Here is a 24,880-nt window from a genome sequence, read left to right on the forward strand (position 1 = left end):
TCTGCCATTTCTGGGACTGGCTGGCCATTTAGGATACCATTCTTGATTTTGTCCAGCTGTTGTCTTATGTTCTCTTGCATTCTCATGAAGGGCATTTCTAACATTGATGTAAAGAAAAATAAATGTACTTAGGGTGGTCAATACTCCATCCTAGTTATCTGACGTCACAGAGAACCACTCTTGTTATAACTGACATTGTGTGCAATGAATGCCCACATATAACACGTGAGACAGGTGTGGACCCTCCTGAAGAGCTTAATGCTTGACAGGCCCACAAATCTAGTGTATAATTCCCTTTTGGTCCCATTTACAGTTGTGGGATAGAATTAGCCTGGTGGATGACGTGTGAGCAATTCACAGTAACTAAGCAATGGTCTTTCCGGTGTTTCTCCCACAGTGTTCTGAAAGTCTCCCTGTTCGTACACTAAGCCTTGCACCAGGTCAGTGCCGACCTCCGAGGGTTTTGGGTAGACCAAAGCACAAAGAAGTCCACTTAGAGTGGGGTGAGTGAATGGATCTTCATCTTGGCATGGACCAAGACAGTGGGAGATAAAGACACAGTGCCTTGTCACTCGGCTGCAGGGCTTCCTTCGAAAGCCATGCCACCCTGTGGGCATACCTGTGTTCTCCTTAACCTGGGCACCTTGGTTCCCTCGCCCCACACCCTTCTGCTCCTCCTGCTCCCATTCTGGGGTGCTGCATGTGCTCTTGCTACTTACCTTTCAGAGGTCACATTTCTAGAGGAGATTCCGGACTAGCCTGCCTTCTCCAGGGACTGTTCACTATGAGAAGAAAATCTGCAGAATGTAGGGATTAAACCAAGAAATGGTTCAAGGAGTAGCATCAAATTCCTTGGTGGCAGGTCCTGATATTTTCATAGCATGCCTTCTACAGCTTCCAGTGTGCTGCACACTGCAAGTGTAAATGTGTAGAACATTAGCAGACATCTGCTCACCACTTATGTCTAGAGCATTATTAAGCCAGTTTGGAGTCATGTAGACTTCGCATTACATCTGACATTAAGGAGATGTTTTTCCCCTCCTTCCTTCCCTTCTCTCTGTCGAAGTGTGAAGGTTTGCCTAGTGGCCCTGCTACTCCTGGATTCTTTTTCATATAGTCGAACATGATTACATGCATTTGCTTTGGATAGTTTGGATCATTCAGGAGCTTTTTCACTGTTTTGATTGGGAGGCTCCTCTTGTAGTAGAAAAATCAAAGGACACACTGCCTACTATTTTTGAAAAATAATAATAGAAAATCAAATGTAACACAGTCAACCGGAAATCCACAAAATTCAGGCTGAAGAGGTAGTTCAGTGGTTAAGAGCACTTGTTGCTATTGCAGAGGATCCAGGTCCAGCTCCTAGCACCCACAGAGTGTTTCTCAACCACCAGTTTGAGAGGTTTCACTGCCTTCTACACATGGTGCACACTCATAAATGCACACACAGAAATAGAAAAAATGCTTAAAGATGAAAACATTTTTACATCCTCAGATGTCCCTGCATCTGAAAGTGGTTGTGAGGTATCCGAGTACAGTGTGGAGATGACAGAACCTGAGGACGTAGCTTCAGAGGTGTACCACGGGCCAGAGCTGGAGTGTACTGTCGGCAACCTGCTTCCTGGAACTGTGTATCGCTTCAGAGTGCGGGCTCTGAATGATGGAGGGGTAAGTGTGAGGTCACCCCAACAATCAGAGCACAGGTGCCCCTTCAGCCCCCTGACGTTCCTCAGGAGTGTGTGCACCACACTGACAGTCACTACACTGTATAAAAGATCCTATTTGAGAAGTGATGCTGTCACTGTTTTCTATAGTTTCTTTCCATGAATGTAGGGGTGTGTGTGTGTGTGTGTGTGTGTGTGTGTGTGTGTGTGTGTGTGTGTGTGCGTTTTAATAATTCATGAAAGAAAAGTATTTCTTGTTCTCTCAGCAACTTTATCAGTTGTAGGAATTAGTGCTAATGAACGTTCTCTAAGGGAAGTGGGCAGACTGTCAGGAGAGTGTTCGCTCACACTGAGTTAGAGCCCAGGCCTCCATTTTAAAAAGCATGCTTGTAATCTCTGCACTGGGAAGGTGGAAACAGGAGGACCCCTGGGGCTTGCTTGTCAGCCAGGCTAACTTACTTAGTGAGGTACAGCCCTGTCTGGGAAAACACACTAGAAACAGATGTTGTCCCCCATCCTCCACACCTACACACAGGTACTGTACATGCATGAATGGACACACACCCCAGAAAGTATTACAGCATGTTGTCTTTGCTTCAAGTTGCTTATTTTTAGACAAATGGGATGGCCTGAGGAGGAGGCAGCTTACTAGTTTTGTTTTTATTTTAATTATTATTTGTTTCCAAGGGTTGCTTATTTTTTTTTTCTTTCAAGTGGTAGAAAGATGTGGATTTTAAAAGACATGCAGGGCATTGGAAATGAGGAGTAGGTGGCCCAAAGAGAGTGTCAGATGGGCAGAAATGTAAAAGAATAAACTAATGCCAAAGGCTCCGAGAGCCTCAGTGGTATATATAGATGGGTTCCATGAAAAGTGTTGCATTTCATTAATTGATAAAATTTATTTAAAAAGAAAGAAGACCAATTGATAAGATGTGTTGATCATTGTTAATATAAAGAAAAGACATGTCATGAGAGACCAAGGACATTCCGAAAATATGTTATGGCAGTGTGCTCTTCAAAACGAAAATACCATTAACTAGCTGGGTGTGGTGGACATACCTATAAATTCCAGCATTAAGGAGCCTGAGGCAGAAACATCATGGGTTCAAGGCTAACCTCGGCTGCATGGAAAGATCTTGTCTCAAAAAGGAAGGCAGATGCCAGCCACCATTATCAATCACATTGGGTGATACTTTTGGTCAGTTGTATTAATGATACTGCTGGGCTTTTCTTTAATTGTCGCATGAAACACATGTGTTCTCTTTCAGTACGGTCCCTACTCTGATGTGTCAGAAATCACCACCGCCACGGGGCCCCCTGGGCAGTGCAGAGCGCCATGTGTTTCCTTCACACCTGATGGATGCGTCTTGGTGGGTTGGGAGGTGAGTCAGGGTACATGCTGTCCATCAGTTTCATTTGCTTTTACCTTCACACCCAAGACACTAAGCTGACAATCAGTTGCATCACGTCCAGTTGTGGAAGTGGTCAGAGTTGTGAGGAAGTCGGGTGTTGTCCTTTCCTTTATGCGTATTGGACCACCCTGGAGTGTGTTGCCCTCCTCTCAGTAAAATGACTAATGACAAACATGTCCCACAGAGCCCTGAAAGCCCTGGTGCCGACATCTCCGAGTACAGATTGGAATGGGGAGAAGATGAAGAATCCTTAGAACTCGTTTACCATGGTCCAGACACCTGCTTTGAGATACAAGACCTATTGCCTGCTGCACAGTATTGCTGCAGACTACAGGTAGGTTTTTTTCTCTTGACTTTGGAAGCCTGCTTCATCTTAAACATTTCTCATTAAACACCTTTGTTGGGTGTTTATTCCTTCATTCCTGTGTAAATAGGTCACCCATCACATCATAGCCCCTTTTCCATTACTGGAACAGGACCGGATTCCAATACAGAGCTGTCATATTAATATGCCCTCCCTTTTTCCTATGGGATATACATTGTCCCTCAATATGGGCCTCCCCTAACTGTTTTTTAAAGTGATCAGAATAGAATAGAACTTTCATAATAGCCTCATGTCTCTGTGTTGGCAGCTGGTGATAGAAAATGTCTTTAAATGTCTGTATTTGTCGTTAAATGAACCAGACCCTTTGACAGGAGGGTCAACACTTGTCACGCCACTATTGCTGGGATGAAGAAATCCCACCAGGAACAAGTCTTTTTCATCCTTACTGACTTTTTAGTATCTGTGAACCACATAGAAACTGCAAATTCCAGCCACTTGATGTTAACTGTATGGTCAAGCCAACTCTGAGTATTCTTTTGAATATTTGGCATTCCAAAAAAATCATTTTTCATAACTCTGCTGTTTTCAAAAAGTGGTTTAGAACCTTTCTTGTTTCACTCAGGAATTTTTGTCTTGTTCCTTAGGGAAATTTTAATTAAGTGTCTTGGTCAATGGTAGAACTACCCTTTAGGCCTTGGGTCAATCCCCAACCGTCTCGGACAATGCACAAACACACACAAAAGAATTACCAAAATAAATATTCCCAAGAGGAATTTGTATGTCATGGCCATAGTATTGCTTAGTAAAAGATGCTTTTAAGTTTCCTTTGAAGAGTTTGAATCAAGTGTATAAACCAAGAAAGAATTTTCTATGTAGCCAAGCCTGCAAAGGGAAGTAGAGTAATGGACAGGACCCTGAGTTGAAGAACATTGCTGGTGAATGTGCTCAGACTTAAATTAGCTCCAGTGTGGTTAATAGTACTATACCAAGGATAGTTTCTGGGTTGTTTTTCCTTTTTAATTTTTTTAGAGGTGTATTTATTTTTATTTTATATGCATGAGTGTTTGTCTGAATGGTGGTTATCTGTGTTCCACATGCATGCAGTACCCACATAGGCCTGAAGAGGGACTATACTTACAGATGGTTGTGAGCTGTCATATGGGCCCTGGCGATTGAATACAGGTCCTCTGGAAGTGCAGCCGGTATGCTTAATCTCTGAGCCACCTCTCCAGCCCCAGCTGCCTAGTTTGGGTCATTAGTGTCCAATGTGTGAAATGTGGGTATTAGGAGAAGCATAGTAAGGGCTGTGCAGAAGTTACTCTCCATGTAACTCTCCTGAGAGTCCAGAGCTAGCCCAGAGTCTTAAAAAAGTTGGGAAACTGCAATTCTGTGTGTGGTTTTCCCAGTAGGAAACTAAGGTGCCTCATGCTGGCTGTGTGACTTTACCACCACTTCCGCAGTGTGGTCTGGACAGTCATTCAGTGGCTCAGCATTACCAACCCATGTGACCACAGAGGCAGCAGGGCTGTTAAGTGAGGGACTGGAGATCTGAGCTGAACTCTGATTCTAAGAGCCAGCTCACTTCCCTTCTGCTGCATGGTGACACAAAACCCTTTGCAGAAAGGGTCCCTGGCTGCCACCCTATCTTATTTCTTCAAGTCTTTGTGATAAATTTATATTTAAATAAACTCTGTGGCATGCATAAGGCTTCAAGTTCAGTCCTCAGTACTACAAAAAACAAAAACAAAAAAACAGAAATTAAATTGAATTTCAAGATAGAGATTCATGAAATCATTTGTCAAGTTAAAATTCATGAACAAAAGGGCCAAGGCATTGTGATGAAGACATACTATCTCAGAACATTACCCTGCAGCCTCCATGGGGGTTCATGTAAGCAAATGTCCTTAGCCTGTCTTTTGTTTGGAGAATTCTGTTTGTTTAATTAACAAAGGAAGAAGCTTGTAAGCTTTGCTTTAGGCTTAGAATTTCAAATTTGTCTTCCTAGTTTTGCAGTTTGTACTGCTTCACTCTTACAAGTGAGAACTGATTTATCACTTCCTTTTCGTTTGAAAAAATTATTTTTTATGTGTATGAGTGGTTTGCCTGTGTGTGTATGTATATTTGCAGAGGCCAGCAGGGTGTCAAATCTTCTCAAACTAGAGTTGCAGGCAGAGTGAGTGCAGGGAATCAAACCTCAAATAAGCTCCATCTGTCTAGTGATAAGTGTGAGGATGACCTAGAATGCTCAACAAGAGCCTGCAGAGAAGGTCTGAGATGAACAGGGTCTGGGAGAAAGACCTCTGGACATAGGAAATCACAAGGGCACAGGTCCTGAGGTGGATGTCATGAGGACTGTCAAGGAGGTCGTCAGAACCAATGGAAGTAAAAACAATGAATTATGAAGTCCAAGTGCTAATGGATGCTTTTGACGTGCAGTAATGAGCCTCAAGTAGGGTCTGTGCATCTTTATTCTGCCATCTTTATTCCAAGTAAGATGGAGGCCATCAAAGGATTCAAGCTGAAAGTTCTGTTGTTTTCCCAGAGATCCCAGGTTTCATTCCCAGCACCCAGGTCAGGTTGCTCACAGCCACCTGTAGCTCTAGCTCCAGGATATCCAACTCCCTTCCCTGGCCACATTAGTCCCCTGTACACATGTGCCATATACTCAGATACATTTACATAAAGAAAAATAAAATTTCAAAGCGAAGTAAGTTCTGGCTTATGTGTTATTATGTCCTTCTAGTCACCGTGGCCAGACTGGTGGCCAGGGTCAGTGCAGATGCCAGGGAGGGTGACTTCAGCTGCTCTGATGGGTGGGACATGGGTGACTGGGACACAGGTGTTTCCAGGAACTCTAGGTACAACCTGAGTAGCTGGGAGGATGAGAAAGATGACAGGAAATACAGTGGGGTTTTAAAGATAGAATACGAGTGAACTGAGGAGCCCAAGAGATGTTCACAAACAGTAGAGTACACATGCCACCCTAGACATCAGGGCAGAGGTGGAGACCACTTAAGGATGACCCCTGACCTCCACATACAAATGTATATATACCTGTGCCTTCGTACACAGACTCACACCAAAATAATAATAATGCTAACAACAACATTTGCTGGCATGTGCTGATGGAGTGTTGTTACTCGGCTGTACTCTTCTGTTTTCCAGGCCTTTAATCCAGCTGGTGCAGGTCCATATAGTGAGCTTGTCCATTGCCAGACACCTGCCTCTGCCCCCGACCCTGTCTCCACGCTGTGTGTCCTGGAGGAGGAGCCCCTCAGTGCCCACCTGGACACACCTTCTGTGTGCCTTGTACTGAACTGGGAAGAGCCGTGCAATAATGGGTCTGAAATCATTGCTTACAACATTGATCTGGGAGACACGTGCATTACTGTGGGCAATACTACCACACGAGTGATAAAGGACCTCCTTCCAGAAACCACATACCGGTGAGTACAAAAAACTTGTGTAAAAATTGGTTGGTCCACAATGTCAGTTCCTGAACTGAAATTCTTTCCAGAGACTATATACCGGTGAGTACAAAAAAAAAAAAAAAAAAAAAAAAAACTGATGTTTAAAAAAAAAAAACTAGCCCACAGTGTCAATCTGAGACTAAAAATCCTTCATAATTACTACATTCCAGCCATTCCTCTGTAACATATTTAAAAGTACTAAATGAAATATAGCTTTAAAATTTGTAAGTGATAAGTTCCTACAATTCCTAGCTTTTGAGGGACAATTTCACCTCAACTCACCCTTGAAATCACTTTCGGCTCCTATACCCTTGGTTTTCCCTTTTTATTCATGTATTTTCTCTGTGATCCATCTGGCTACACACTCCATCCATAGCCACATTGCTGACAACCTTCAAGCAGGACCCCCTCATTCTGTTGACTCCCCCAGAGCAGAACTGGGGTCGCAGAACACTTGTGCTTGAGAGTTCGTTCAGAATTCCACAGTGGGCCAGTGAAAAGTGACATCACACACCACCCTTTAAGATCAGCTAACAAGAGTGATCCCTTCTCCCTCTTGAGTTCCTCACATGGGGACCCTTCTTCTAGTTGTAGCTGTTTCTCCTACCTGGCCCTTCAGACTTTCAAAACATCTAGCACTATCTCCAGCTATCTCCAAGTCACCATAACTCAGACAAAGCGGAAAGCTTGCAGCCAGCAGGACATCTCTAGGATATCCAGGAAGGATGTCTTGATAATCAAATGTGGCCCAGTGGGACTCCTGCTTCAGACTCTGGGTTATCCAGGTGGTGAGGGAAGAGCAGCTGGGGTACTGGTTGTCTTCAGGCCAGATGTTCTCTGTGTCCCAGGCATGCTTCTAGTCAGAAATAAGTAAGTAGATACTGAATGCTTACAATTGAGCCAGTAGTAGCACTGCAGGTGTCCAACAATCTGCACACATCAAAACCCTCTTCCAACAAAACACATGCTTCCTGGGGCCTGGGATGGTGGAAGCCAAGCAGGATCACTGCTTTAGAGAACCTGCTGTCTCCTTTATGTTTTCTGCAGTGCTTTCTCATTCTCTAGTCTGAGTTTGTGAGTGCATGTATGTGTGCATACATGGGTACGTGTGCATGTATGTATATGTGTATACATTACATGTGTGCATGTATTGTGCACATGTACACATTGTGTGTGTATACCTGGATGTGCATGAGTGTGCATGCTTACAGAAACAAGAGGGAGGCTTCCATGTCATTCTTCCTCCCTTGGCACCATCTTGTTTTTTTCAATTCTGTTGTTTTTGTTTGTTGTTTTGGTTTCATTTTGATTTGGTTTAGTTTGAGGCTATGTAGTCCTGTCCTACCTGGAACTCAGCATGCAGGCCTGCTGACCTCCAATTCAGAGATCCACCTGCCTCTGCTGCCTAAGTGCTAGAATTAAACCCCTGGGGCTGGCTTCTTAGTCTCCTCCTGACCAGTGAATCCAAAACCACTACCTTCTCCATCTCCTCCACATTGCTGGGAGTACAAGACATTGCCATACACTTGGCCTGTTTACATGAGTTCTGAGACTTGAACTCAGTTCCTGATGCTTGCAGTGAAACCCACTTGCTGAGTAAGCTCTGTCTCTGGCCCTTTTTATCCCCAGAAGCTAAAGAAGGAGGTAGCTCAGCAGCTGTGAGGTCCAAATGTTCCGTCCTGGATTTTTTTGTATCCATCTCTCTTTTCTGAGTAATTAAAAAATTGGTTTGCTTTTCAAAACAGCAACACAATTTTCCTTGTTTGTCTTAAACACACTTGTGTTGAACACCCTCTTGGCCACAGTGTGCCTGGCAGGTTTAGGGAGCATGTGAAGATTAAAAGGACACTTTGTATCTAGTGAGATGTTCAGCTGGTAAAGACGCTTCTGGAGTACATTTGAATGCTGTGTATAGAAGTCTAGTCAGCACATGGTTGCATGAGTCTATGTTTCAGAAACAATTGCAGCAATTATAGTGAGCTCTGGCAATGACTGCTTCAAAACAAATCTAAGGGCTTTATTTTGGTCTGGTCAGCTTTTCCTCACATTTTTTTCCCATAAATTGGTTAAAATACAAGTAATGATCACTATGTGTGAGGTTTAGATAAAGAACTTGTGTCTTTATTCTTTAAAACACTTTTATGTGTGTCTTGCCTCCATGTATGTCTGTACCATGTGCATACCGTGCCCAGGGATCCCCTGGAGTTTTAGATAGCTGTGACTCTCCATGTAGATGCTGGGAATAGAACGTGGTCCTCTGGAAGAGCAGCCAGTGCTCTTTACCACTGAACCTTCTCCCCAGCCCCTTTCTTTGTGAGTATAGGAGCTACACATCATTCTTTCCGGACTGTAGGTCTGTCTGTAGTGACCCCCAGGAACAGAAAGTGGGGCTCTAGCAGACCCATCTCCCTACTACTGTAGGAACTGCCCAGTAAGGGTTTGCTGGCACAACCTGTATTTGGAATTTGGCTGGAATTAAAAAGCAATTGTTAAAAGTATTACATTTAAGTTTAAAACTATATCTGAAATTGAATTTGTGCTTTGGATTAAAGAGAAAAAAATGGAAAACAGCATTCCTTTGCACATGTCCTGCCAAGTAGAGTCACCGACTGTAAGTGGAGAGAGGCTTGAGGTCACCTGGTGATGCCCGTCCTATCCTGGGCATGAACAGCTCCATGACCAAGGCAGTGGTCCAGCTTTGGCTCACCAGGCAATCCATCTTGTCCCTTGACTTTATCAAAACTCTGTATCTAAAGCCACTTTTCAAGCAGTGGTTCTCAGAGTGTTGTCCGGGGCAGCAACATCTGTAACTCCTGGAGACCCATGAGAAGATTCAAAGGATCAGGTCTCGCCCCAGGCACGGGTCATCCTGAGCTTCTAAGGTTTATATGGGAGTGAGTGGGTAGATGCTAGCTCACTAGAAAGGGCCTGTGATATGAAAGAAATGAGCCATATGAGAAGGGACTAGAATAGAATATGTGATAAAAGTAAAAGGGAAGATATTGGGAGTGAGGAAGTTTGGACACAGGAATATAGACAAGCAAAAATAAGTGTACACGAAAATGTCATAGGGAAACCTGTTGCTCTGCATGTTAAAGAAGATAAGCTCAGCATGGTGACACATGCCTTTCATCCCAGAAGTCTAGAGGTGGAGACAACTGGATCTCTCTGAGTCGGAGGCTAGCCTGGTCTACATAGCAAGTTCCAGACCAGCCAGGGCTACCTCATGAGTCTCTGCCTAAATAAATAAATAAATAAGTTCATTAATTAATGTGGAGTAAAATAAGGTTGTTGCTGAAGAAGTGGCTCAGCAGTTAACAGTATATTGTCCTTGCAGGGGACCCAAGTTCAGTTCCAATACCCACATGAGGTGGCTCACAACCATCTCTTCTATATAATTCAGCTTCTGCTGGCCCAGTGCCCCTTTCTGGACTCTGTAGGCTGCCACAGACATGTGGCACACACATAAGTTAACAAGTAAATTAGAACAGTAAAAGAATTTTAAATAAAGTTTAGGGTCGGCAATATGGCTCAGCAGGTAAAGGTGCTTGCGGCCAAGACTGCAAACCTGAGCTCAGCCCCCAGAAGGGATGTGGCGCTGAAAGGGAACCAACTCCAGCAAATGGTTGTCTCGCCTCTTCTGTGCCATATTTGCCAACACACACCTTGATAAATAAAGGTAAACACTGATTGGGAAGAGTGCATCTTGGTCATAAACCTTGGCTCTGAGATGGAACTTTGTTTGCTGTCTGCACAGTTGAGTGGCATGTTGTCACTGGAGTAAGTACGACGAGGCGCACAGATCCCAGGCAGCAGGAGTAGAGGCAGATTTGAAACTAGAAACCTCCTTTCTTCCACATACAGAAACTTTGCTGTTATCCACCTCTGTGTGCCAAACTACAGCCTCGGGACTCATGACTGGTTGTCAGTGGGTCATGGGTGAAACGTGGTGGCAGTTATTAGTGAAAGCAATAACCTATAAAAGAGAATCAGTCTAGGGGTGGGACCTGGACCTCTAGTTTGATTAGGCTTCCACGAGAAGCATATGTAAGTGTGTCTGAACCCCACTTCTGTAATCCGTGCCTTAGTGGGCCCCATCGGAGAGCCTCGTAATGGCAGCACCTGTTTTCTCGCAGCCTCATCAGCCCACTCTAGCCTAGCATGACTTCCGTGGCCTCCTTCATTACTCTCTGACAGTCTGTCTCCTGATGGCCTCTCTGCAGAACAGTGATCTCTCTGGCTTGGGGAGTCAGGGGGGCTGCAGCTGCCTCTGCCCAGCCGTAACTGGTAGTGAGGTCACCTAAGATCACAGCCTCATTACATGTCTGACTCACACTGAGCTGCTGAACAACGAAAAATTAAAATAGGCTTATTTGTTACGCTCGCTTATGCCCATTTTTGCTAAGTAGAGGGGGTGAAAATAGCGTTTATTGAGTTCTTACTATGTAATAAGCACTTTCGATGCTGAAGGTGAATCATAACCCCTTCACCATAATGAGATAGGGGGGGTGGTCTGTGGGAAGAGCCAAGTCCTGAGTCGTTAGCCAGACTAAGGCCCTCACTCATGTCTCGCCCTGTGGAAGTAACTTAAGTCCTTTATGCCTTTGTTGCCTCATCTGTGAAATGGGCTAAAAGTGCCGTCACCTGGCAATGTTGCCTGTGTTAGCAGAGCTTTCAGCTACCTTCTTGGGTTAGACATAAGCATACAGTAGATTATTGGATGTGCATGGTTTGGGTCAGAAAGAAGTGAATCAGGCACTTGCAATGTTATAGTTTGGCTTGTCTGGAGGTGCGCTGGTGGCGTTGCTGTCACTGAGGCATCAGGAGGGGCTTGGCCTAGGCCAACCCAGCTTCCATTCAAGGGAGACCTCTCCAAACAACTGTTCTCAGGGTCCATTTTTCCTCACAAAAGGAATTTTCTGTGTTTCTTCTCTTGTCTTTTCAGAAGATTTTCTCTAGCCATAGCCTTCTTCTGATAGAGGGTAGGCGGTAGGGCATGGCAAACATCTTTGCTTCCGGTGTCTGCACCACCCCAGGCTTCCCAAGCCCTGACCTCAGTCACCACATCCCACACTCAGCATCATGAGGCCTGGCTGACTGATGTGTTAAGGACAGTCCCCTTCTCCCTGAAGGACAATTTGTTTTGGACGTCACTCTTCTTTTAATGCAGTTGCTATCAGAAGTTTGACCGAGTACATATAAAGTACATTATGGAAGGTTGTTATGACCTTCTGAAGCAAGGAAATACTTGGCATCTACAGGAAAGACACTATAATGGTGGATTTTCAATCCAGCCTGAAATGCATGCTTCTTCATTGGACTTAATCAGTAATATTAGCATACTAATGAATATTACAGACTTGCAGAAAGTTAAAATGTTTCACAGTAATCTGGCCAAGATACTGTTAGAGCAGGATTGCATCACTTTCTTGATTTGGAAGCAATATCCTGCTTCCCTTGTGTTTCAAACTTTCAAAAACTGATACAATGCATATTTTTGGAAGATGAATCTGTAGATCCAGTCTGAGTTTCAGGGTTACTGTTGCTTCAGCTAAAGAAGACACTTCTCAGATTAAGGTTTGGAATAGATCTTGGTAATTTAATAAAGCTTAAAGCTTTTTTCCTCTCCGATTCCCTGAAGTGAATTTTTAGTGTTGTTATCTGCTGTGTTGTACTCACTATCTTTCCACAGGAACTTAGAAACTGGGAATTACTTCCATGTCCCTAAAAGCAGCATAACAGCTGCCTTCGTCCTTCCCAGGTTTCTGAGCCACCTCTGCCCCTCGCGTAGCATTTCCCTGGAGAGGGAGGCAGCTTCCTTTCCCCAGTTCTTCAGCTCCGTGCCAATGCTGAGTGCTATTTAGTCTTTAGGACTAATTAATTAATGTTGACTCGATGCATCCGTGATACAGCTGGCTGTTTACACTGACACACAGTGTATTCTTGTAAAGGTGTGGGATGGTTAGAATGAGTGTTCTGAGGGCTAGGTAGATGATTTCATGATGGAATGATGAATAAATTGGCAGAGAGCACTTGGTGACCTGAATGTGTGGTTTAAATAAAAATTGCCCTTTTATTGGATTTGTAGCCATGTTCCAAATTTTGACAAGAAAATAGGGAATGCAGGAAGATACACACCCACAGCTGGGCACACCCCACACATGGGTCAGTGTGAGTCACTGAACACAGCTGGGCTATGGTTCACTCCACTGTCAAACAGACCAAGGTTCTGGCCTTGTAGTTAGAAGGACACATGGCATCGTGATACAAAGTCCAGGCTTCTGCTGTTGTAGTCATTGTGTTGAGAACTCCAAAAAAAAAAATCTCACTTTGGAGTTCACCAGTGTGCTTTTGGCCACTTCAAATACAAATCAGATGGAAAGATATTGAAAATTAAGACATATGCCCCATTCCTCTCTTCTTAATTAGTCATTAGCCAGTTCAGCGAAGTGGCGCCACCCTCGTTTACTGAGGAGGGAACCATTGCTTAACGGTGTTAGGTGACTTCTAAAGAGCAAAAGAAGGAGCAGGTTCTCAAAGAAGCTGTCACCACAGCGTTCCTGCTGGTGCTGGTGACTGATGGTCACCGGGGGACATCACATGCCACCATGGTATTCTTGCTGGCACTGATGAACGATTAGGTGCCAGCAAATGTAAGCAGTGAGAAAGCCATAGGCGTAAAGGCATGAGGCGCTCCGAATGCACCAAAGAACAATAGAGCGTGATTCTCACCCTTCCGAACACTGCCACCCCTTAACATCCCAAACACAATTATTGCCACTTCATAACTGTAGTTTGGGTACTGTTAGGAACCATAATGTAGATATCTGATATGCAGGGTAACTGATTTGTGACTGCTATGAAAGGGCCATCTAATCCTGCCAAAGGGGCCTGGGCCCAGGTTGAGAACCACTGCTATAGAGGCTCTGAAGGCATGAATTTAATCAAACTATCTAAAACTTGAATTTTTAAAGCTATTTTCTGTTCTTATAAATGATTCTCATCTCTCAGGTTTTTGTTGTCATTCTAAGCCACCCAATGCCTTTTGTGTGCCAAAGACTGCTAAGCTGCACAGGTCACAAGAAAGGGTAAAGGGCTTCCTGGGATACATGGGGAGCTCAGCTCTGAATGACTGTGCCAGCGTCTTGGCCAGGGACTATAGATAAACCCTGTCCTAAATGAATGGGAAGAAGTGATGGCTTGGGCACTGCAAAGACCTCCAGATAAATCTCACAGACTGTGCAGTGATGAAGAGCTGGGCTTAATGTCTGCCTCCTCTTCCTGAGCACAGAGAGGTCATCATGGCTTCCAGCAGCATGATGGCTTTTCAAGGATTTCCCCTCTTTGGTTGCAAAAGCCTTTGTTGCACTTCAGGCCTAAGTGTGGAGAAGGGGACAGCCACTAATACTGTGAAGCTTTTCTAAGGGCTCCTGTGAGATGCAAAGAAATTTAGGTGATTTCTCCTTGTATACTACAAATAGGAAAAGTAAGGCCCTTCATGATGGCTGGTGGCCTTTCTGTCATCTACTGGGGATAAGGATTTGCTGTGTCCTGTTAAGAGTAGTTTTTCCCTGCCAGCCTGGTCCCAGAGCTGTGCCAGTCCCAAATTAACACACAGAGAGACACTGTATTAGATATAATTCTGTTGGCCTGTTAATAATTTCTTATCAACTAGCTCTGTCTTAAATATTAACCAATTTCTATTAATCTAAGTATTTCCACGTGGTCTTATCTTACTGGAGAGAGCCCAGACCTCTGTTCTCTCAAGTCTCTATATGTTGACTCCTCCCTACTCCCTCCTCGAATCCTCATCTCCTAGTCCCGCCTATCTTGCTTTCCTATTGGCCAGCAGTGCTTTATTCATTAACAAATAAGAGAAACATATTTACAAAATGACATCTCCCATCAGTACCACAATCCTCATCTAGTTGCATATGTGGTGAATAAAACTGGTAAGCTTCTATGTGAAGTATTGGTGTTGATTTCTCTGGAGTAAAAACCTAAGAGCATAAATGTTTGGTATGTTTGGATTTTGCTTTTTTACAATCTATTTATTTTTATTTGTGTTGGTGTTTTGCCTACATGTATGTCTGTGTGATAGTGTCAGATCTTGGAGTTACAGACAGTTGTGAGCTGCCATGTGGGTGCTGGGAATTAAATCCAGGTCCTCTGGAAGATCTGTCTCTTAACTGTTGAGCCATCTTTCCAGTCCCTATATTTGAACTTTTCAAGAAGCAGTGTATCGCATTGTTTCATTCATGCACACATTTTATATGAACACAAATACACATACATATATGTATAGACATACAAATTTATAATAGTACCTTGATGGTTTTGATTCACGTTTTTTCAGATGACCAATATGGAACATTTCCTTGCTTATGTATCCTCTTTGTTGTCTGTTCTAGTCTTCCGTCAGTTTTGTGTTGCTTGATGTTTTCTTCCTCCCTCCCCCTCTCTTCCCTCCTCTTGTTACCGTGTGTGTGTGTGTGTGTGTGTGTGTGTGTGTGTGTGTGTGTGTGTGTGTGTGTGTGTGTAGATAGAGAGTGGGCAGTCTGTGGTACTGTACTCTACCCACATCCTCCACCTTGCTGTGAGCTCTGAGGTCTCTTATCTCAGATGTCCACTGTGCATCTCTCAGACTCCAGCTCATCTTCATCCTCTTAGTGTGGAAGAAGATTTAATTTGAATAAAACCTAATTTTCTTTTCTCTCTCTTGTCACACAAATGCATTTTATGTTACATACGAAAACTCTTTTCCAAGTTCTAGATAATGACAATGTTCTATATTTTCTTCTAAAGTTTTATATTTTGCATTTAGGTCTGTGTTCATTGTTTAAGCTAAACTGTGGTTGGTTGTTTGTTTCATACTTTTTCAGGTGTGAAGTTTAAGTTGAAGTTTTTATTTTTTTCTGTTGACATCCAGTTGCTCCCAGAACCATTTGTTGAAAAGACTATCCATCCTCCCTTGAGCTGCCTTCACACCTTTGCCAGAAATCAATTGGCCATATTTGTGTAGGTCTATTTCTGGCGCCTCTATCCTGTCCCATTGATCTATGTGTCTGTCTCTTTACCACACTGTCTTGGTCACTGTAGCTTTACAGTGAGTCCTAAAGTCAGGTGGTACTATCCTTCCACATTTACTCTGTGTTTCACATTTGTGTTGGCTAGTTTACTTCCTTTCCATATAACTTTTAGAATTAGCTTGTCTTTATCTCCTAAGAATCCTGCCAGGATCTGTACTTTATTCTTTTATGTATTCATTTAATTTTGGAGACAAGGCCTTACACTGTAGCTGGGGCTGACCTTAAGTGCTCCATTCTCCTGCTTCAACTCCCCAAGTGCTGGGACTGATTTTTAACATTGGGTCTATATATAGGTGAGTTCTGGGAGAACTGACACTTTTATGTGAAGTGTCCCATCCGTGACTTCCCTAGCCTCTCTGTTTGGGTTGGTTATCTGTAACATCTTCATTGGCATCTTGTGGATGCCATTTCTTTTCTTTTTTTTTTTTTTTTTTTCTCTAACTCTTTATACCTTTTGCTCTCAGTACTAGTTGGTATTCCTAAGGAATGCTGTTAAATAAGAGGGTGAACCCTCCAGGCATCCATGCTGTGATATGGCCTTGCTGACCCTTGCTCCCAGTCTTAAAGGGAAAGTATTTCCCCTCTCACAGCTGTCGGGGGTAGTTGCAGACCTTTTCTTAGATACCCTTTTCAGATCAAAGAGGATCCCTTCTCCTAGTTTGCAGAGCATTTTGATTGCTGCTAGAGGTTGGATTGTGTAAGATATTTTATCAGTTGATATGATTTTCTTCATTAGGCTGTAAGCAAGATAGAATTGCTTATGGCCTAGGAAATGGGGGAATAGAGAAAAGAGGTTTCCTACCCCATTCAGAGCCATACACACCCTGGAACTGGTCTTTCTCTGCAGCTCTTTCCACATAGAGGCCAACTTCTAAGGTTAGTTCAGCCCCAAGAATGATAAGGAGGGAAACAGAAACCCACTGCTGGTTTATGAGAAGCCTAACTTTGTACTTCCTGATGTTTACCAGATGGTAATTAAGGCTTCTGAGTCCTGAAGCAACTGTGTGAGACCCAAGATGCTTAAGAGGGGTAGAGTGTTGTGCTCTGTTTCAAGTAGAAGAAACCTTTCTTTTCTGACAGTTACAGATAACGCTAGGTGGATATATGTTCTTTATGTCTGAAGAGTTGGCATCACACATTATGTTTCATACTCTGATGTTTAAGTAGTACTTTATATTTAACTATAAGCAATAAAAACGATAAGTGAGAGCCAGAGGTGGTAGCACATGCCTTTAATCCCAGCACTCTGGAGGCAGAGGCAGGTGGATCTTTATGAATTCAAGACCAGCCTGGTATACAGAGCTAGTACCAGCACAGTCAGGGATACACAGAGAAACCCTGGCTTTAAAAATAAAGGCCAAACAAACAAAGCTGTAAGTGTAATATAAAGTAACTAAATCATAGGAATATGTACAAATGATCTGTTCTCCAATATTTCTCCTTAGACTATATTCTCTATTAAAATGTGTTTTGGAAAGCTATGTTATGAATTCAAATCAAGTTTCAATATTTAAACTGTGTCTAGTCAGCAAGTTGAGAAGTAGAAGAAAATGGAAAATAGGGATGGTATCCACATCATGTAAGGTTTTGTGTACCATTATAACTCTATTAGATTTTGGAAGGATTGACACATCTTTACTGTACATGGTAAGCATCATACACCCAAGTGACACCCTGCTACTACCAGCAGGTGATCTCTTGGCTCTGACTAAGAACTTGCAGAGTCATTGGTAAGGGGAGAGGCCAAATGTCCTGTTAAAAGATTGGTGGGAATTTGTTCACCTTTAAATGAATTCTTTATGCATAGCCTAATCCCAATGCTGGCTTTGCGGTAGTCATCAGTGGCTAGACCAGAGTGTAAGACCGTGCCCTGCAGGAGTCCTTCAGACAGCAAACTTGCTTTTACCCAGTTAAAATCTTAAGGAACACTTGCTAATGCACTGTTGTGCTATGTCTAGAAACAGAGCATAGAGCCTCTTTTGAGCTGCCTAGCATTTACTCTAGCTGCTTTTCCACAGCCTTGCTTCAGGGACAGGAAGTAAATGTACTAACAAATGTTTGTTTTGAATGCAGAAAAGTCAACTTCCTAAACCTATGCTGTCTTTTCTCCCTACCTCTAGGATCAGAATTCAGGCCATCAATGAAATTGGAGTTGGACCATTTAGTCAGTTCATTAAAGCAAAAACTCGGCCATTACCACCCTCGCCTCCTAGGCTAGAATGTGCTGCATCTGGTCCACAGAGCCTGAAGCTAAAATGGGGAGACAGTAACTCCAAGACTCATGCTGCTGATGACATGGTGTACACACTACAGTTGGAAGACAGGAATAAGAGGTGAGGCGGGCAAGTGCATGTCTGGCACATCACAGCTTTGGCGTTCATCTCGTACTCGGTCTTCCTCTGAAACCCTGTTCCCCGTTGTTGAAAGAAGGGACTTAGATGTTTGACTCTTGCATTTTACCCAACATGGTACCCTCTGTTCTTAAGCATTTGAAAGCTCCTGATCTCCCTATGTAACAATGGATGCATGTTTTTCCCATTATAAAGTCAGATGATGGAAAGAAATTATCAGAATAGAAAATTGTCAGATTCAAGTTCTCACCATATAATAACATTATATTAGTCACGAGTGCAGAGGAAAATGGGACCTGGGGAAAATGGTACTTCTTTAAATATTCAGTAACCATCAGGACAAACATGTTTGCCACTCTGAAATTGCTGTGGGTGATGTACAGATGGGGAATGCACTCTCCAACTATGGGTGTTGTGATAGCAAATTAACCAGAGCAAATAAGAGATTTGTTTTCTTTATAAGACTCCAGGCCCAGAAGACACTTGGAGATGTCAAAATCAAATCTAGGCTTTCACATCGTGTCTTCTTAACCTAACTTTATTTCCTCAGAAAATGTCCAATCAGAAGACAGCAGCAGCCAAGTGGTATTTAGGAACAATTCAATGCTGAGCAGAAATTAGTGGTGACAGAATATTCTGTTAGCAGAGGTTCTGATCAGAGTCAGCTTGAAGGAAGGATTATCACAAAACCAAGGCAGAGGTGAACTACTAAGTGTGTCCAACTTGTTGACAGTATGGCATGATGATAGCATACAAATGTGTTGGGCCACATTCACAGCTGCCGTGAGACATGTGTACGCCATAGATTGGATACACCAGGACTAGACAATGTTCCTCGAAGCATAAAACCAGGGCTACCATGGTGGTTGCCTCTGTTGTACCCCTGGCTATGTTACCACATTCCTCCCCTCCCAACACATTCTTGGCCCACTGCTCTGCAGTCAGGGGTTAGACTGACTTTACTGAGTGGAGTTCTGTTGGCCTTCAGTGGAGACCAAGGTCCATAGAAGTGCCCAAGGGAGAAGGCACCATAGCTATAGCCTGGACTCTGTGGAGACAATATCAGGACCAGTGATAACCGGATAGGCACGGAGTGGATGTTCAGCTGAGGAAAAGCAACCAAACCTAGGCCAAGGAGACCCTCAGAAACCCAGGGGCAAATACTGTTGTGTGCAGAGGTGCCTGAGAGCAGGGAAAACAGCACCCACATGCTTCTCTCAGCTTCTTAGTGGAAGAGATGAGCGCCCATGGCTGCTAAGAGGAAACGTGTGAAGACATGGTAAAGACAGAAATTCAGTGATCCAGAGCATCCACCAGGCCTCTTCTGGCCTTCCTGCTCTGTTCTGAATGTCATCACACAGCCTGCCTACCCACTGACAGTGTTCCAGTGACAGCAGCCTGAAGGAAGGAGAACCAGGCAAAGGACATGGCTGCACACTACATTAAAGGAGAGCCTGAGGCAGCATCAAAGGGAGTCACTGAGGCTAATGAAAGCAAGAAATAAATCAAGGAAAAGATGCAGAACAGGAAGGTAATGGAGACCAAGATGATGGTGATGAGGTTCAGACCAGCACAGTTTCTATAGTGTTTAGCTTACTTTACACACCTCAGTTCTTAAGGAAAGAGTGGAAATATGAGGCTGCATAAGACATGTTTTCAAATTGTACAGCACCTCATTTAGCCCAGCGAACAAGTAAATGTCTTGTTGTATCCTCAAGAGCCGCCAACACTAATCTCCCGGATACAAGTTAGGTATAGGAACTGATGTGGAGACTGAAAGCGAGATCTTGACCCTCAGCACAGTTAGTGGTATCTTCATCTTTATCTGTCCCTGATGCAGATTAACAAAATAATAGCCCTGTTTCACTTCCTAATGGACGAAAGCAAACAACAACAAACAGTTGTTTGTTACAGCTGTTTTGTTGAAATCTGAATGGACATAAATACAATATTCATGGAAAGAGGGGAAGGAGGAAAATACACAAGTACATTATTTTTAACTCAGGGAAAATCCTAGAATTTAGTGCCACTGGGGAGAAGTGTTCTGGGCATTGGAACCATGTGCACGCAAACCACACATTTGAACTTGACTTGCTTTCCCAGGAAAACCAGGTGGGAAGGAAATAAGACACCCTTTGTCCTGTTGGAAACATTGCAGGGACTGACAGCACAGAGATGGTGAGGTCGATTTTGATAAGTTGGTTAGCAATGAAAAACATCTTTTTTATGTAAAAGCATTCGTCCTGTTCAGTATGTTTCTTTGGATCTGTTTTTAGTGAATCATTATTCTACCTTGAAAGAAGTTCTCAGCCACAGAGGACTAGCAAAAACAAGCATTCTGAACTAACGAAAGTTAAGATACATGTGAGATCCAGTATTAGGAGATATTTGCAAACCTTTGCATTTTTCTCCCAGGCCTTTGCATGTGTTGGGAATATTTTCTAGTTCTCCCCCCCCCCCCCAGAACACAAAGCACAGAAGGGCTGGAGCCTGCACTTCACCTGTCCATAAACTTGGAGGGCCTGGGCAGCAAGGCTCCCTGTTCTTATGTAGTTCTATCCCGACAGAACAACCATTCAGGTGCGCCCCATAGACAGCCACCCAAGGGCACCCCGTATGGAAAACTGTGGTTGAGAGTGGCCCCTCTGCACAGAGCAGAAACTATAGAAGCATTTGTACAAACGAGTGTGACCATTATGAGACACTTCAGTATGACAGACAGAAAACAGTGCAGACTCTTGGAGTCAGTGCAGGCTTGCTCCTTTGAGAGAAGAGGAGAGGTATGGAGAAGGATGGAGGCAAAGAGATGCTAAGGCTTGCCTTGTTCATCAAGTAAATCACTTACCTAAATAGAACTGGCAATTTAAGAAATTTGAACATTAGGAACAATATTTTTCTTAATTTTATGAGCTGGAGTCCAAATTTATCTTTTCTAAATTAAATTTGTCAATGCTCTCAGAAAGTTATTAAAGTGATGTGATGTTGGGCATAATCCATTCTTATTCTATTTGTGGAATAGTTTTCCTGAGCTTTAACAGGATGAGGACAGCCTGACTTCAGTGTGAGGATGACCTTCCTTGGTGTCTGGAAGTGAGCACTTTCGAATGGCCCTTTGAATCCAAGTCTTTAACACCAGCTCATGATCAAGGACAAAACACTGGACTTGAATATGTCTCAGTTCTGTTAGCATAGTGTCCATCTTCCCTCCCTCCCTTTCTTTCTTCTTTCCTTCCTCTCTCTCTCCCTTCTGTCCTTCTGTCTTTGAGACAGTTCCACATATCCCAGGCTGACCTTCAGTTCATTGTGTAACTAGGGTGACCCTCCCCTTCTTATTTTCCTGCCTCAACCTCCCAAGAGCTGAGATAGGCATGTACACCACACTTGATTTTATGCAATACTGGGACAGGGGTTGGGAGGAGTGGAGACAAGAGGATCCCGAGAGCTCACTATCCTACAAATTGAGCCTTATTGGGTCCCAGTGACACGCCCTGTGACAAGAAAGAAGGTTGACAGCTATTGCGAGGACAGCACCAATGTTGAATTCTGTTCTCTGCATGTACCCACTCACACACCTGTACCAGCACACACACACACCACACACACTGACTCAAATACATATTTTAAGCTTACTGAAGGAAAATTCTGTGTATTGGGAGCATGCAAAGAACATACCAGGCACTAGGAGCTTTGTTTACATTTAGTGCTTTAAACAAAAATTTAAATATGGTAGTATATCCCTCTCCCCACAGATTCCCTTTCTCTCTCCCCATTTGGATCGCTTTCCTATAAACAGAAGGAATCATATAGGTCATCATGGCCCAAAGCCTTGCCTTGGAGTTAATACCTCAAGAATTCCTGTAGCTCTGCTGACTGAAAGTCCGTTCCCTCTTAGTTAGGGCATGACTTTCCTCTATATTCAGGCTTTTGATCTGCAAGATTCCAGGGCCATATTCATGGAGCAGCATTGTAGCTGTGCCCCTATGTGTAGGACTAAGATTATGCCTAGTATTTGATTATGATTAGTCAACTATCAGAATTTTTTTTCTTGTATGCTAGGTCTTATGAGCTATGTGGCATGTCTGGAAGAGCTGATCTTGCTGAGAAAATGATTAGCATTAAACAGTGAACAGACAGTACAAGGCATTTTAATTTCAACAGAAAAGCAAAAATTAGGTTAGTTTAGCCTTGCAGTGATTAGGTCTATTACTCTTAACAGATCCAGCACAAAGAATCTGAATAGTTCTCGTTGCCATGTTATGCAAGGAAAATACACACCCTGAGTAAACATTCTCATAAAGCTAAGCTAATATGCTCACTAGAGTAACAGGATCAGCGCACAAGGCTCTGGGTCATAGCACTGCACTGACAATTCAGACGATGTATATTTGTCTGTGTTTCTGAAATGAAATGTTGCCTGTTCTAATGGAATTGGAGTTGATGTTAAGCCTGACTCTCATCGGCCATGTTCTTGGTAATTGTGCACAGTACTAAAACAAGGGGTCTGTAAATTCTAGGAATGTATTTATGGATAATCTGTTGCTCAGCATTTTGTTCAGTCAGCCAATGTTTTTCAAAGTGAAGCTCCAGGAAGATTGGACAGGCATCTAATGGAATAAATAGTCATGACTTGCTCCCTCTGGTTAGCCTTCCTAACTGTGACACTTCCCCAGCAGTGAGGGGCTGTGGAGCTTTTCTGGTGCTTCCAGTATTACTAGCTGTGTCTTTATTACTTCAGGGTTTCTTTAAACTCCAAAAGAATACACTGTGGGGAACAATGAAAGGGGCCAGAGAGCATGAATAAACGGTCTTGGTGTTTCTGTTACAGAGCAACTCCGGCTTCCATTCTCAAACTGTGGTTCTGGTTTCAGTGTCTAGCTGTGAGTTCTGAACCAGCCCATGTGCTCAACATTCCTTTCCCTCACATTTCCAGTCCATTTGATGAGCCTTGCTAGGGAAATGGCTCATGTCTACTTCCTGCAATCTCCAGGTAGCAGCTGCTCTCAACACTCATGCTAGACCTCTCTCCTAACCCTAGATCCACACTGACTTTTCAGATGACCAGAGTGTGCCTGGACTGCTTTTCACCCAAGTTTCCCAGGCTACAAAGTACAGATAGTGATGCCTGGGGCTCCAGCCCCTAATTAATAGAGGACAAATATTTTAGGCATATTTTAGTGTCTTACAATAAGTCATCAAGAGTCATGATAAAAAATAAAAATCATTGCTAGCTTGCTCAACTTCAGACCAAATGCTTTGTAACAATCAGGACTGAGGGATGGTGAAGGAACTACTTGAGATCTGATTGAAGTAGAATCCAGATAATGGTTTTTACCTCTGATTTACTTTATAAATAAATAGTATGAAAATGAACAGCATGTTTCTGCATTGAAGCAAGGCCACTTCATCAGAAGTGGACAGGCATCTGGAAAGCTCCGGGACTCATGTCCTCAGATGCAAGATTCATTCCATGAACTGGGAATGCACATAGAAAACTGGGGGTGTCATGCTTCTCAGAAGAACCCTAAAGTTAGAGGAAGGGGACTTTTTATGAATGCAAATAAATTTCTTTTTGACTGTGTCAATGTCTAAATTATAGTTTGGGCAAAAAAAGTAAGCATAGGGTTTCTGTTTATTCTTTTACTTGTTTAAAAAAAGAGGGGGGACTGAAAAGATGGCTGAACAGTTAAAACTACCGGTTCCTTTTTCAGAGGACCCAGGTTTGATTCCCAGCTCCCATATGGCAGTTTACAACCATCTATAATTCCAGTTCCAGGAGATCTGGTACCCTCTTCAGGATTCTATGACTACCAAGCATGTACATATGGCAAACATAAAGTAAATCTGAAAAAAATTTAGTTGTTATCATTATTAATGAAATTGTTATAGTCTAATTAATTCACAAGTCAAAGACCAGTAGACGGCCAGGAAGGTAATTAACGTTTTTTCCATTATTCCTCTTGGGAATGGCTTCTGGCACTTTCTTATAAACAGGGCCTCTCACCAATGTCAGCATTGGTCTAGGAAATGGATTCCCTGCCTGAGGTGTCCCCACACAGTACCATCTGTGTCCATCTGCTTCTACATAGAGATGGTAGGACTTTGTGTTCCTGGCACAGTGGGGGCATTTACTGTCCATGTGTTTAATATTTTCTGTTTCCAAACACAATTTGAGTGACATAGAAAATACACCACACACACACACACACACACACACACACACACACACACACACACACACACACCTTCCTTCCACAGAGCCCTGAGAAAATAAGAAAGAGGGGAGAAAGATGGGGATATAGTGTTAATGAATTTGGCTGCACAGGCTTTGTGAGCAGCTGTTGATTTATGCTATTGTGAAATGTGTTTTGAAGGGTACCACTTGAAGCCTGTTGTGAACTACAGGCCATGTTAGGCCAGCAGGTTAGTCATGTTGAGTAGTTAATATCTATGAACTGCAGTGAGCCTAAAGATTACAAGAGCAGTTAAGCGCTAAGCACAAAACCCCTTAGCATTAAATCTTGTTTTCACAAAGAATTTAAGATCTAAGTTATTCAGAGTATTCTTGGATA

The 24,880-nt window shown here is 43.2% G+C and overlaps 1 protein-coding gene across 6 annotated transcripts in view; it reads left to right on the forward strand.

Moving 5' to 3' along the window:
• Positions 1 to 24,880, forward strand: part of Fndc3b (fibronectin type III domain containing 3B) — a 289,153-nt gene that overhangs the window by 244,471 nt on the left and 19,802 nt on the right. For all 6 annotated transcript variants that reach the window (XR_007834627.1, XM_051185896.1, XM_051185897.1 and 3 more), the window contains 6 exons: positions 398 to 503; positions 1,496 to 1,668; positions 2,933 to 3,046; positions 3,261 to 3,410; positions 6,567 to 6,847; positions 18,081 to 18,293. Coding sequence is in view for 5 of the 6 variants with exons in the window: in XM_051185896.1 (XP_051041853.1) it covers positions 398 to 503; positions 1,496 to 1,668; positions 2,933 to 3,046; positions 3,261 to 3,410; positions 6,567 to 6,847; positions 18,081 to 18,293 (1,037 nt within the window). In the remaining variant the exon portion in view is untranslated. The remainder of the gene's footprint in view (positions 1 to 397; positions 504 to 1,495; positions 1,669 to 2,932; positions 3,047 to 3,260; positions 3,411 to 6,566; positions 6,848 to 18,080; positions 18,294 to 24,880) is intronic.

Source organism: Phodopus roborovskii, unplaced genomic scaffold (genome assembly GCF_943737965.1).
Source record: "Phodopus roborovskii unplaced genomic scaffold, PHOROB, whole genome shotgun sequence".
NCBI classification, from domain to species: domain Eukaryota; kingdom Metazoa; phylum Chordata; class Mammalia; order Rodentia; family Cricetidae; genus Phodopus; species Phodopus roborovskii.